This window comes from Macaca fascicularis, chromosome 20 (assembly GCF_037993035.2).
Source record: "Macaca fascicularis isolate 582-1 chromosome 20, T2T-MFA8v1.1".
NCBI classification, from domain to species: Eukaryota; Metazoa; Chordata; class Mammalia; order Primates; family Cercopithecidae; genus Macaca; species Macaca fascicularis.
Genome location: NC_088394.1, coordinates 28,074,162 through 28,088,253, shown reverse-complemented (window position 1 = coordinate 28,088,253; position 14,092 = coordinate 28,074,162). Strand labels below are relative to the sequence as shown.

The following is a 14,092-nucleotide window of genomic DNA, read 5'->3' as shown; positions in this document are numbered from 1 at the left end:
TTGAACCGGGAGACAGAGGTTGCGGTGAGCCGAGATCACGCCACTGCACTCCAGCCTGGGTGACTGAATGAGACTCCATCTCAAAAAAATAAGAGATCGAAGAGTCCATTAAAGGTGAGGGAGTGGAGACAGCAGGTGTAGATGACCCAGAGTTGCCCGTCTACTCTAGAATGATGCGCATCTATGAGTTCTCTCCCTTGTCACTCTTGAGGGCAAGGACCATACCCTGGTGATTTCTGAGCCATAAATGGAGTCCGGCCAGTGCATAGCAGGAGCTCAGCACATTTATGTCATGGATGGATAAATGGATGAATGGATAATGCATTGTTTGGGTTGAAACGGCCTTTTCTGGTAGAGAAAGTAGCTGTATGTTTTTGAAGCATTTAAGAAAACAAAAAAAAAGTCAACCCCAAAGGCCATAGGCTCTGTGTCCCTTCTCCCAGCTAACCTCAAGGAGCAGTTGCGTGTGGGCCTGGGGCACAAGCCCTGGCCCAGCATCAGGAACCAGGTTATTTATTTATTTATTTATTTATTTATTTATTTATTTATTGAGATAGAGTCTCGAGTGTCACCCAGGCTGGAGTGCAGTGGCATGATCTCGGCTCACTGCAACCTCCACCTACTGGGCTCAAGTGATTCTCCTGCCTCAGATTCCTGATTAGCTGGGACTATAGGCGCGCATCACCACGCCTGGCTAATTTTTTTTTTTTTTTTTTTTTGAGACGAAGTTTCACTCTATCACCCAGGCTGGAGTGCAGTGGTGCAATTTAGGCTCACTGCAACCTCTCTCTCTTGGGTTCAAGCAGTTCTCCTGTCTCAGCCTCCCGAGTAACTGGGACTACAGGCGCATGCTACCATGCCTGGCTAATTTTTGTATTTTTAGTAGAGATGGGGTTTCACCATATTTGTCACTCTGGTCTTGAACTCCTGACCTCAGGTGATCCACCCGCCTTGGCCTCCCAAAGTGCTGGGATTATAGGTGTGAGCCACCACGCCCAGCCTTTTTTTGGATTGTTAGTAGAGTCGGGATTTCATCATGTTGGGCAGGCTGGTCTCGAACTCCTGGCCTCAAGTGATCCACCCCATCTCGGCCTCCCAAAGTGCTGGGATCATAGGCGTGAGCACCGCGCCTGACCCAAAAACCACATTACTGAGTCCCTTCTGCTGCCTCTCACATGCCCTGTGGCTTTGGATAAATCCCTTCCTCTTTCTTATAAGTGACCTGAGTGGCGGCTCACAACTGTCATCCCAGCATTTTGGGAGGCCAGAGTGGGAGGATCACTTATGCCCGGAAGTTTGAGACCAGCCTGGGCAACATAGCAAGACCCCGTCTCTACAAAGAAAAAAATAAGTAGGCTGGGCACAGTCGCTCATGCCTGTAATCCCAGCACTCTAGGAGACCAGGGAGGGCAGATCACTTGAGGTCAGGAGTTTGAGACCAGACTGGCCAACATGATGAAACCCCGTCTCTACTAAAAAAACTACAAAAATTAGCCAGGTATGGTGGCACGTGCTTTTAATCCCAGCTACTCGGGAGACTGAGGCAGGAGAATCGCTTGAACTAAGAAGGCGGAAGTTGCAGTGAGCCAAGATCACGCCACTGCACTCCAGGATGGCCGACAGAGCGAAACTCCATCTCAAAAAAACAAAACAAAACAAAAAATAAGCAGGTGTGGTGGTGCACGCCCGTCGTGCCAGCTACTTGGGAGGCTGAGGTGAGAGGATCGCTTGAGCCCAGGAGGTCGAGGCTGCACTCCAGCCTGGGTGACAGACAGAGCAATATCTTGTCTCAAAGAAAAAAAAAAAAAAAAAAAAGGAAGCCATCAGCGCAGCACAGGGGAAGCAGCCCACGTGAGCCAGTCCCATAGATATTGGTTTCCCTCCTTCCCCACCCCTGCCCCGCCGCCCCCCGCCTTTTTTTTTTTTTTTGTCTCTCTGGGCTTTTTACTTGTTTAGGAACTCGAAGCGGTTCATGGCAAGTACCCCGAGTCCTAGCCCTCCTGTTCTCTGCATAGAGTTGCTGCAGAGCACCTCACACGCGCACAGATACACGCCTGGCTTTGGGCGAAGTCGCGACACTGGGTCTGCAGAGTCCGATGAGCACGCATCTTCGTCGTGAAACTAAGGAGACCCTGGAGTGTCCTTGGGCTTGGGCGGGATGGAACATGCCCGTGACAGACAGGCCCACCTGCCAATCAGAAGGGAGCTCTCCTTAGCTGGTGTGGGACCGCAGGAGTGGAAATGGCTGTTGGGAGGTGGCAGAGACGGGCGATGGGGTGGCCACAGGGGAGCCGCCGGCCACAGAAGAGGAAACGGAGGTGCAGAGAGCGGAGTCTGCGAAGGATGCGTGAATGGCCAAGAGATGTGCCTCGGAAAGGGCCTAGGGACTTCCTCTGACCAACCCCCGACGGCCATTCCCAGCCATCCGTTTTCCTGCAGCCTCAGATGCAACCTGTGGAAGATGCGAGAGGAGGCCCGGGAGTCCGCCCGGCAGCGCCTTCCCTAGGGTGGGAGCGGGGACTCAGGCGCGGACGCTGCTGCCACCTAGTGGGAGAAGCCTGCTACTCCTCTCGGTTCCTAACCCCAGGGTAGTTCCCAGCTGAGCACTGAGGCAGGGTCGGGGGAGGATGGGGAGAGCCCTGTGCCCCTGGATCTGCGGACACGATGCGAGGGGGAGCCTCAGAGAGGAACCCCCAGCCCCCAGGAAGTGCGCATTGCCCACACTACATTTCCCCTCTGTGCCATGATTTCCTCCGGTGTATAAGGGAGGCAAGAGTACCTGATTCTGGGCTGGGCTTGGTGGCTCATGCCTGTAATCCCAACACTTTGGGAGGCGGAAGCGGACGGATCTTCTGAGTTCAGGAGTTCAAGACCAGCCTGGCCAACATGGTGAAACCCCATCTCTACTAAAAATACAAAAATTGGCCGGACAGTGGTGGTGCGTGTCTGTAATCCCACTATTCAGGAGTCTGAGGCAGGAGAATCGCTTGAACCCAGGAGATGGAGGTTGCAGTGAGCTGAGATTGTGCCTCTGCCCTCCAGTCTGGCCAACAGAGTGAAACTTCATCTCAAAAAAAAAAAAAAAAAGGCCGGGCGCAGTGGTTCACGCCTGTAATCTCAGCACTTTGGGAGGTCGAGGCGGGCAGATCACGATGTCAGGAGATAGAGACCATCCTGGCTAACACCGTGAAACGCCGTCTCTACTAAAAATACAAAAAAATTAGCCAGGCGTTTTGGTGGGCGCCTGTAGTCTCAGCTACTCGGGAGGCTGAGGCAGGAGAATGGCGTGAACCCGGGAGGCAGAGTTTGCAGTGAGCCGAGATCGTGCCACTGCACTCTAGCCTGGGCGATTGAGCAAGACCCCGTCTCAAAAACAAAAAAAAACAAAAAAAACAGAGTACCTGCCTCTGAGGGTCAGTGCAAGGGTAAATGAACCAATTTGTGCAAGGAACTTGGCCATAAATGGGGTCCAGCCAGCACAGTAATAGGTGTCAAATAAATGCTACCCACTGGGCATGGTGGCTAACGCCTGTAATCCCAGCACTTTGGGAGGCTGAAGCTGGAGGATCATCTGAGGCCAGGAGTTCGACACCAGCCTGGACAACATAACAAGACCTCGGCGGGGCGAGGTGGCTCAAGCCTGTAATCCCAGCACTTTGGGAGGCTGAGACGGGCGAATCACGAGGTCAGGAGATCGAGACCATCCTGGCTAACACGGTGAAACCTCGTCTCTACTAAAAAATACAAAAAACTAGCCGGGCGAGGTGGTGGGCGCCTGTAGTCCCAGCTACTTGGGATGCTGAGGCAGGAGAATGGCGTAAACCCGGGAGGTGGAGCTTGCAGTGAGCTGAGATCTGGCCACTGCACTCCAGCCTGGGCGACAGAGCGAGACTCCGTCTCAAAAAAAAAACAAAAAACAAAAAACAAAAAAACATAACAAGACCTCATCTCTACAAAAAATGCAAAGATTAGCCAGGCATGGTGGCACATGCTTGTGGTCCCAGCTACTCAGGAGGCTGACTTGGGAGGATCACTTGAGGCCAAGAGTTCCAGGCTGCAGTGATCATACCACTGTACTCCAGCCTGGGTGACAGAGTGAGACCCTGTCTCTGAAAAGACATAAAATAGGCCGGGCACTCTGGGAGGCCGAGGCAAGCAGATCACCTGAGGTGAGTAGTTCGAGACCAGCCTGACCAACACAGTGAAACCCTGTCTCTACTAAAAATACAAAAATTAGCCGGGTGTGGTGGCAGGCAGCTGTAATCCTAGCTACTCAGGAGGCTGAGGCAGGAGAATCACTTGAACCCGGGAGGCGGAGGCTGTAGTGAGCCAAGATCGTGCCACTGCACTCCTGCCTGGGTGACAGAGACCCTGTCTCCAAAAAAATGAAAATAAATAAAACAAATGCTACCTGTGGTTGATCCAAGGGGTAACTGGAGGTGTGTGGCCCGGTGCCACCACCCCAAATTGTGCCTGTTGTCTAAACGCAGCTTCCTTTAGTTCTGGCTTTCAGCAAGATGGCCCTGCCGCAGCCCTTCTCTTTGTAAACGCTGGGGCTGCCACCATTATGGCTTTATCATCAGCAACATTCCAGAGGATGAAGACTGGTCCCAATCTCTCCTCTCCTCTCCTCTTCTGATGAGGGTGAGGGATGGGGAAGGGGTCCCAGCTCCTAGCACTTCCTCCCCTCACCCCAGAGTGCCATCAGAACAGCTCTGGGCTGTGACATCACAGAGCCCCCACCTCATGATAGCAGTCATGAGGTTGTGGCCATGGGTGCTGGTGTGGGTGTGGCTGTCTGCAATAGGGGCCATAGACACTGGTGAGAAGCTGTCTTGGGAGCAGTGGGAAGGCAGGCAGCTCTGGGGGCATAAAGGGTGATGCCCACTTAGGGACTGGGAAGCCAACCCTGCACCTTCTCCTTTTCTCTCCACTCTTCTCTCCCATCCTGCTGGTCTCACCCACCCCCCGACAACCATGGGCCTTGTCGTGGTGCACCCAGCTGACCCTGAGGGAAATCAAGACCTTCCACAGCCTCCACAATAAGGCTGGGTGGTCTCATAGGGTCCCAAGCCAGCTTCAGCCTTCAGAGATAAAGGCAGGGGTCAGCTTGGCTGTTGTCACAGACTTTGCTTGGATCCTAGTACCCAGACCCAAGCGTGCCACAGCGTCAGTCCTGGGGACAGAGTCTCCGCGCTTCTTAGACAGGCCTGACTTCTTCGATTATCCAGACTCAGACCAAGCCAGGCTCCTGGCTGTGGCCCAGTTTATTGGAGAGAAACCCATCATGTTTGTTAACTCAGGTATGAACCAGTTAGAGAAGGGACCTCCCTCCCCGCCAGGGCCTGGAGGAGAGCAGCCCCCGACCCTTCCATTGGGCCATCAGAGGGGAATTAAGGGTCCTGCTTGTTTAGCAGGTTCCAGCCCTGGGCTCTTCCATCACATCCTGGTAGGCTTCCTGGTGGTGGTCGTCTTCTTTCTCCTTTTCCAGTTCTGCACCCACATGTAAGGCCTGCCCCCTTCCTCCAACCCCACCCACCACCACCTTCCTTGGGAGCAGCTGAAGAGCCCAGTTCTAGTGGGGCAGGGTGTGACCTCTCCCCTCTGATCTCCATGCCCCACAGAAACTTCCAGAAAGGGGCCTAAAGAGCTGGACAGGGGCCCCGGACTCAACCTGAGCACCCACACCCACCTCCTCTCCTGTCGATGAGCAAAAGTTCCCCACCTTTCTCCTCCCTGACTGCCCAGCGAGGAGCTGGGTATCCCACTCCCTGTGCGTTTCCCACAGCCCAAGCCCCCCACCTCCTCCCTTCCCAGCCCCAAAGAACTTGATGGTGAGGGCCTTGGTGGCGTTCACGCAGATCGTCTTTTATTAGCGGTCTGTAAAGCACCTCCCAGGGTCCCCCAACCCCAGATTGGAGGAAGCCTTGAGAGGTCAGTAGCACCAGGGACATGGCAGGGCCCGAGGGCGCGATGTGCAGCCGATGGTGAGGGACTGGGCGCCCTCGCCTGCCCCCGGGGTTGTCAGCACTGGGAAGGCTTGGGGGTAGCAGCCACCTCTCTCCCTCAACCCCTCAACCCAACAGACTAGTTCAAATTTGGGTAAATAAATAAAATAAATAAGATTCCTCAAGCTGGCCTACCCTGGAGAGGAGCCGTGGTTGCAGCCGGCCGCTCGGGAGGCCCGAGGGCCAGCCGGGTTAGTTGGGGCGTCCTCTCCTCTCGGGTGATGGGGAGCCCTGGGGGGTGGCAGCAGAGGGGCTGGGATGGCCTTGGCAGAGGCGCCTACCCACATTCTGACTCCTGGTCCCCTTGAAACCCTGTCGGTCTCCCTCCCCACAAGCCCTCCTGCCCTCAGTGGGTGGGAGGTGGTGCCCCCTCCCCTCCTCCCGCGCAGGGGTGTGCAGGAAGGGGGCACAGTAAGGAGAAGAGGTTCCCTCTCTCCCCTCACTCAGTCCCCGAGATGTGGGGCCTCTTCCCTTTCAGGGTCATCGTCAGTCCTGGGGTTGTCCGGGCAAGAGGACCCTGGCTCCCACCCCCAGCCATCAGCCCCAGAGCCCTGTCTCCACGGGGGTGGGGGTGGGGAGGGGGAGGGTCCTGGTCCCCGGCCTCAGTCCTGGGCCTGGCAGGCCGGGGGTGGCCGGGAGCGGGGCCAGAAGAGGCGGCAGGCCCCGCGGCAGATGAGGAAGAACCAGTAGAGCTGAGGGGCCAGGAGCAGCGCAGCGCCCAGGTTGACGTGGGCGGGGATGGCCAGGGGCACGGCCAGCAGAGGCAGGCCGGCGTGGCGCCCGTAGGCCCAGTACAGGTAGGGGAAGAGCAGCACCCGGCAGCACAGGAAGCTGAGCAGCATCAGGGCCCCGTTCACCTTGTGCAGCAGCGTGTGCTGCTGCTTGTACTGAGGGAACACGGACACCGTGGCCGCCGCGGCAGAAGGGCTCGGCCCCCCTTGGCCCTCTCCCTGCCTCCCTGCAACCCTAGCAGGCAGCTCCTCCCAGACCGGACACTTTGCCAGGACACAAGCACGAGCTCAAAAGGCAAGGGGTGAGGGGGGGAATGACGAAGGGGCCAGAGCCCTTGGCAGCAACCCTGAAGGTCCCTCCCTTACCCGTGCCCCCCCATCGGGCTCCCGCACCCTCCCGTGCTCACTCACCTGGATGAGGATCTTGCCAAGGCAGACAAAGGGTGTGCTGACCTCTGCCATCAACATGCAACCCAGAAAGAAGTCTCCCTTCCCCTGTCGCCACACCTGAGCACACAGGCAGGAAGGTGAGGAGCTGGGGCTCCCCCTGGGTTCTTAGGCAGCCCCCACCCTTCCTCTTTCCCCTCTGTCACTTTTGGAGATGCTTGACTCTGAATGTCAAAACACCTGGGTGCAGGGCTGGGCACGGTGGTTCACGCCTGTAATCCCAGCACTTCGGGAGGCCGAGGTAGGTGGATCACGAGGTGAGGAGTTTGAGACCAGCCTGACCAACAGTAGAAACCCCGTCTCTACTAAAAATACCAAAAAAATTAGCCAGGCATGTTGGCGGGCACCTGTAATCCCCGCTACTGGGGAGGCTGAGGTGGGAGAATCACTTGAACTCAGGAGGCGGAGGTTGCAGTGAGCCGAGATCACACCACTGCACTCCAGCCTGAGTGACACAGAGAGACTCCGTCTTGGAAAGAGAAAAAAGAGAAAGAACACCTGGGTGCGGGAGCAGGTGCATGACTTGGCTGCATCCCTCTCACAGTCCTGCAGAAAGACCGTGTTCCTTCTGTAACAGGTGAGGAAACTGAGGCTCAGAGATGTGCAACCACAGATCCAAAGTGCTGCAGCCGGGCATTGTCCAGCCCGGGGCCAGGCTGCCCCACACCCTGGTGCCCCTGGGCTGGTGCTCAGTGAACCCTGCCTGTCCACAACTTTCCCTGGAAACGTGCTGGGTCTGCTTGGCTGCCAGTACCCAGACCCAGGGCTTCCCGGGTTCCTGCCAGCACCAGTGGGACCAAGGAGCAGGCCACCCACACCCCACCCGCCCAGCTCCCCGGGACTCACCACCGACAGCGGGAAGCACACCAGCACCATGGCGGCATGGTGGAGCACCATGAGGAACTCCTTGTGCAGGTAGCCACGCGCTATGGCCCACGTGCTGCCCGGGGCTCTGGCCACTCCGTCATCCCCTCCATGCCCTTTGACCTGGTGCTTGTGCCAGTGACAGAGAAACATGGCATAGATGTCGTAGATGAAGTAGGGCACAGCAAACTGCGTGTAGGCAGAGGACAGCCAGTGTCTGTTGGGCAGAGAGACAGGAGGGGGGAGGGGGTGGGTGGGTGTGGGGAGCAAGGAGGAAAGGGGACACCAGTGGGCGGGGGCAGATCTCAGGGGTTGGCACGGCAGCCCTGGACAGCAGTGGAGTCTCAGGTACAGATGAGGGATCCAGAGGGTAGAGGGTGAGAAACTTGCCCAAGCTCACGCAGTCACGCAGCTAGTAAGCGACGGTGCTGGCATTCAAATCTGTGGCCTCAGAACCCACCCATGTTCCTCTCTCTGCAGTAAAGTGGGGGGAAAAGAAAAGAACAGAAGATGCCCACAGACCAAATGGCACAGATAGAGTGCCAAAATAAGCCCAGGCCAGGCAGGTGGGACCTTCCTTGCCGTGGTTATTTGTCCTAACCTTACCATGAGGTTAGGACCAGCAACAGCTGAATGGGTGAGAGTGCTGGAGAGAGAGGTCACAGGGGTGGACCCCCATTCCTGCCTCCTGAGGCAGGCGCTCTTCCAAACTTCCCGTGCATGCACTTATTTACCCCTCCCAAAACCCTGTAAAAGGTAGGTGTGGCCATAACCCCCACCGTACAGGTGAGGAAGTGAGTCACAGACGGGCTAGGTAACCTGGCCAAGGAAGGGACATGGGCAGTGGCTCCACAGCCCTCACTGCCATCCCCACTGTCCCCAGAAGGTCCAAGAGGCATCAGAGACAGGCCCTGTTGGCAAGTGAGGGGTCTTGTCAGCGCTGTTTGCCCTGCCCCAAAGTGACCCCATCTCTTTTCTGTTTTGTGTTGTTTCTCAGGGACAGCCAGGCATTAAGGGGAAAATGCAGAACAAAAGGAGCCAAGGACAGAGAAAGTTCCATGTACTTGGAGAGTAAACAAAAATGAGAAATGGATGAATAGACAAGACAGCATTTTTCTTCTGGAGTCAGCACATTGCCAGTTTCTCTTAAATCCTGTAGTCCCGAGACTGGTCTGGGGTGGGGGCGGAAGGTCAGAGAGGTAGGCCCCGGGGAGCTCGCCCCACATGGGGGAGGAGGGATGAAAGCAGAGTCAGCCAGAAGTTATCACCAAACATGAGGCATGTGGAGGGAGCTGTGGAGAAGTTGGGGCTGAGGCCTCTGAGGATGGGGAGCCTAAGGCAGGCAGCCTGTGAGTGGAGCCAGCCCATTCTCCAGCAGGGACGGTACCAGGGAAAAGGGAACCTGAGACTGTGATGCAGTGGTGTGGAGCTGCGGCCCAGAGGCAGGGGAAGATGAGAGGGGAGGAGCAGCTGCAGAGAATGCGAGGCAAGAACACAGGGAGAAAAGGTCCAAGTGGCCTGGAGGAGTCAGGGAAGGAAGCTGCCCACAATGCAGGCCCAGCAGAGGTGATGGGAGATGGGGCCCGCTGGGCTGGTGCAGGAGACCAGGAGGGGCCACCAGGCCCTGGGCTGTCATGTGAGGTGTTAAATCCCATCCCCACCCTCTTGGCAATTAGGTGCTCAGAAGTAGGAACAGCTGCTGCCCTGGATTAACCCGGATCCTCCCCACCTACCTGAGGATTAAAGCAGGGAGGAAGGACAGGAACAGACACAGGGGGCCTGGGGAGCAGGGGGGGTGCAGAAACCAAAAGGTGACCTCTGCATGTGAAGGCTGGGGAGGAAGTGCTGGATCCCAGGCTCGGCTTGGAGAAGGGGTGGGGAGGGGCGGGCAGAGGCCAAGAAGCAGCCAAGTCCCTGGGCAGGGTGTGAAGAAAGAGTTAAGCCAAGAACTGTCCTCTGCAGCTGCCACTTAACTCAATTCCTCTCGATGAAGCCCTTCCAGGAAGGGCGGCTGCCTCACCACAGAAGAGGCAACTCATCTTCGGAAAAAGAGGAGGCAAACAGAAACAGGGCACCCCCCGTCAGAAGCGTCCAGAGAATGTCCCCTGGGACTCAGGGGCTGCCACAGAAGGGAAGTGGCGCTGAAAGCTACGAAGCGGGTGTTGTGGGCACCTCCAAGGCAACTTGCAATGGGCCACCCATGAGTCACCTAGGGCGGTCGTCAGCACCACGGACAGGGCCCCTCTCCTCTCCGTCCTCCGCCTCCTGCCCGCACACCTCTGGGCCTTTTTGGCAAGCACCAGACACTGCAGCAGCTGCCTGGCCACATTTTGGCCTCTTCGCCCTCATCCCCTCCTGCACTGCCTGGCCGTGTGTGGCCTTGTGCGTGTCATCTTTCTCCTCTCCTCTCCCTCACGCATGGAGTGGGTGCCAGATGCCTGGATTCTGGGAGGGCCTGAGGGGTGAGCCCGGCATGAGGAGGGGGCACCCCATCTGGGTGCTGGAGGGAAATGGGATCTGCCTCCTGGGGTGGAAGGCAGGGAAGAGGTGGGGAACCCACGACAACACAGGAGACCTGGAAGCCAACTAGGAAGCACTTTGAGGATCCTCTGTGATCCCCGCTCCTTCTCCCCCTGGTTCTGACCTTTAAGGACAGGACGGGATAAATTTATCCCTGGGTGTTGAGTTGCAGTTATTGCAGTGAACTTGCTCAGGTCTAAGTTAAGGGCTTGGGGACCACGGACAGAGTTCCCTCCAAGATGTGGGGTCTTCCAGGGTTATGTGTACACACCAACCACTGGCACCTGGGCAGGGGGGTTCTCGCGGCACTTACTGGTCATCGATGATGTGCTTGCAGGAGGTGGAGACGATGTAGCCGGCAGTGGAGGCCATGATGGCCTGGACAGAGGACACCAGCCTGGGGGAGAGAGGGAGGCGTGCTAGAAGGGCAGAAGGGAAGAGGCGTGTGCCTTGATTTCTCCTCGTTGCTAGTCTAGCGACTGCACTTTGCATTCAGCCACTTCTCGGACCAGTCCTTGCCCGCCTTCTCCCAAGGCTGGGCTGCCTGAAATGTGCCCCACCACAGGCACCTCACGGCTCTCTGGTCTGCTCGGCTGCTGTTCCTCGGTCCACCCCACTCCTTGCCACCTTCTCCCTTCCCCATTTGTGGAAACTGAGTCTCCCTCTTCTCGGGGCGGCAGGGTGTCCGTCCTGAGGTGAGACCCCACTAAGAGTGAGCTGCTGATCCGGACCTCTCCCCACGAGGGGAGCCTGGGCCAGTTCTTGCCCCATTCAGCTGCCCAGTCATGACGCGGGCCTCACTCTGGACCCTTTGTGACCCCCGAGCTCCCCAATCACTCTCCCACTGTCTCCTGACTGCCACTAGCCTCCACTCTGCACTCTGGCCCTGTTCTAGGGGTATACAGTTGCACCATCCACTCCTCCATCCCTGGCCCCCAAACACTCGCCCTGAATGACACCTAGCTGTCTGGCCCTGGCCTCGATCCCTAATGTCTTACAGGAATGTCTTCACTGCATGCCGGCCCTGTTTTGGAGGGTGGGAGGGTGTACCGGGAAGAAGAGAGAGGCAGGCTGAACACTAGTAGACCAGATGGCAGGGCTGGACGAGGTCTCCCAGGACAGTGAGCAAGGCAGGCAGTGAGGAGAGAGGAAGCCTGGGGGTAAAGCCCCCAACCCCCATAGGAACTCCCAGTACCCAGCCACTGAGGGTCCAGAGAAGTGCCAGGTCCTTTCCATTCCCTGAGAAGCCCAAGAAGCAGAGAGGAGCTGAGGGGAAGGAAAGTGGTTTACCTGGCTGAGACAATGACCGCGTCGGCCTCCTCCCAGCGCAGCTGGGGCAGCCGCTGGAGCGTATTCTTGGAGAGGAGGAAGAGTCCGGGGAACACCACCCCCCCGGCCACCATCGGGGTCAGCATGGTGGCTGAGGACTTGGGCAGGGAGGCAGGCGGGCCGTGAAGGGTCAGGGAGGCTGAGCGGAAGGAGTTAGGGGTGGAGAAGGGACGCCAAGCCCGGGAAGGAGGGAGAAAACGATGGGAAGGGGCACAAAGGGGACAGGGCGGCGACGGGATGGGGCCAGAGAGTCCAATGAAACTGGGGAGTCAGGAGGGGGCCAGTTGGGCAGAAACGGGGGAGGGGAGGATGGGAGAAGGGGAGCAGGAGCAGGCCAGTGAGGGATGGGGAGAGGCGAGGAGGGGATGGCTTGGTGAAGGACAGAGAGGAAGAGGGGACAGGAGGAGGATGCAAATGGGGGAGGGGAGGGAGCCACCAGGCAGGTGGGGAGGGGAGGCTTACGTGAGAGGCTGGGAGGGCTCGAGGAGGCGGGGAGGGGGTGGGGGTGGGTCTGGGTGCCAGCCCCAAAGGAAGGAGGCAGGCAGGAGGGAGCGGAGGAGCAGGCAGCAGGGAGCGGAGGAGTAGCCGGGCAAGCGGTCAGCGGTCACCACCACTCTCCCAGCTCCACTGCCTCCTCTCGCTGCCGCCCCGGTCCCCGCCACCCGGCACAGACACCGCACATGGCATCATAGAGACTCCGTGCCCAGCCCCCTGCCCCCTCGGTGGGGAGGGGGAGGGGGAGGGGAAGTGACCAGCTTGGGGAGGGCGGGGGAGGGGCAGGGAAATGATGGCACCGACCAGACACCGAGAAACCGGACCTGCAGCGGCGTCTCCCCATGCAGCTCTGAGCCACAGCCTCGGCTGCGACAGAGATGGGGGGAGCAGAGAAAGAGGGAGGGGGAGGCCCTTAAAGGAACAGCAGCTGCGGCGGCACAGGGGGCTGCTGGGGACAGGGGCCAGCTCTTCTCTTGGGGAGGAAGGGGGCTTAGGGCTCCTTGGCCAGCTGGGAGGGGGCCCTGAGCCCCCACAGGGGCCTGACCCTGTTTCCCATCAGCACTTTGCAAATGCCTGGCATCTCCTCCCTCGCCAAGCCATCCCTCTGGGGCCTGCCCCGGGTCCCAGCTTTGGGTGCCCACTCCAGCGAAAGACAGGCTTCCCCAGGAGAGGGAGCGGGAGCAAGTGGTGCTTTCTCAGAAGGAAGACTGAAGAAGGGGATGGGAGGAAAAATATCTCAACACAGTATCCTCAGACCCAGAGGCTCCCTCACCCTATGGTCGGGAAGGAAGCTGACATTGGCCAGAGGGGGCACCTGACTGTGCCGCAGGGCTGCCCATGTCCCGTCTGCTGCAGGAGCTCCGAGGGCGCTGTGCCTGTCCTTCCCACAGGGCCAGCAACGATCCTGAGGCTCCCTGAGGTCACCCAGTTCAGAAGTGGCAGAGCCCTCTCATTGCAGGTGTCGGAGGGGCAGGGAGTGGAAGAAGGGGGGAGTGGGGGGGCGGGGGGCCACTGCCTCTCAGGAAGCCCCAGGGAGCCCTAGGATGCCCAGGCCCTATTCTTCAGACAGCCAGCCCCTCCTGACCGCCCCTAAATTCCTACCGCTCTCTAGGAGCTCCTAACTTCCCTTCCTCTGCAACTTCCACAAACAGCCTAGTTTCAGAGTGGGAAAGTACTGCGGGGTGGGCTGGTGCAAGCTCCTCACTGGCCCATAGAGAAAGTGAGGCCTGGGGACTGGGCCAGGGTCGCGCTGTGGGACTGGAGCCAGAGGCACTGCCTCCTTTGACTTCTGCCCTCCCACCTGATCCCAACTGTCCTGTGGACTTCAGCATGACAAGGGCCTGTTATGCAAACTCCTTTGGTCTCCAAGCTCAATAATCAACCCTGTGGTTTGCCTTTCTCTGCCAGAGCCCACTCCTCGCCTCCCCAGAAGAAAAGCCGGGGACTGGGATTTGCTGTTTTGTGCTGCCCTCTAGCGGCGATCTGTAGGAAAGCACCCAGGAAGTCTCAGGCCGATTTGGAGCCGGTTTTAGAGACAATAGCGGACCTAGCTCCTGCCCTCAGCCCTTCACTGGAGGGGGAAAGGGGATCCAGCTCTCTGAGTTTCTACTACATGCTGGGCATAGTACCAGGTGATTTCTACTGATTCTTATTTGGTATCCCTGTTTTATAGAAGAAACAGGTTTAGAAATCTTGTGG

General features: G+C 58.1%; 2 protein-coding genes across 3 annotated transcripts; one reads left to right on the top strand and one right to left on the bottom strand.

The window, feature by feature from the left end:
* Nucleotides 1–4,542: 4,542 nt before the first annotated feature.
* On the top strand, nt 4,543–9,125 carry C20H16orf92 (chromosome 20 C16orf92 homolog). Its single transcript, XM_065536777.2, is given in 4 exon segments — nt 4,543–4,822; nt 5,145–5,505; nt 8,531–8,612; nt 9,048–9,125. Coding segments are annotated over 4 exon segments (705 nt in total). The 5' UTR covers nt 4,543–4,638.
* On the bottom strand, nt 5,848–12,745 carry TLCD3B (TLC domain containing 3B). 2 transcript variants are annotated; one of them, XM_074026920.1, is made up of 5 exons: nt 11,861–12,745; nt 10,884–10,967; nt 8,033–8,524; nt 7,151–7,246; nt 5,848–6,895 (listed from the first exon to the last, which is right to left on the bottom strand). In XM_074026920.1, exons 3-5 carry the CDS (start codon nt 8,201–8,203, stop codon nt 6,611–6,613), a joined length of 552 nt encoding a protein of 183 aa, XP_073883021.1. In that variant the 5' UTR covers nt 8,204–8,524; nt 10,884–10,967; nt 11,861–12,745; the 3' UTR covers nt 5,848–6,610. The 2 variants fall into 2 exon arrangements, with proteins under 2 accessions (XP_073883021.1, XP_005591659.1); XM_005591602.4 differs by having other exon boundaries at nt 8,033–8,267.
* Nucleotides 12,746–14,092: the final 1,347 nt, after the last annotated feature.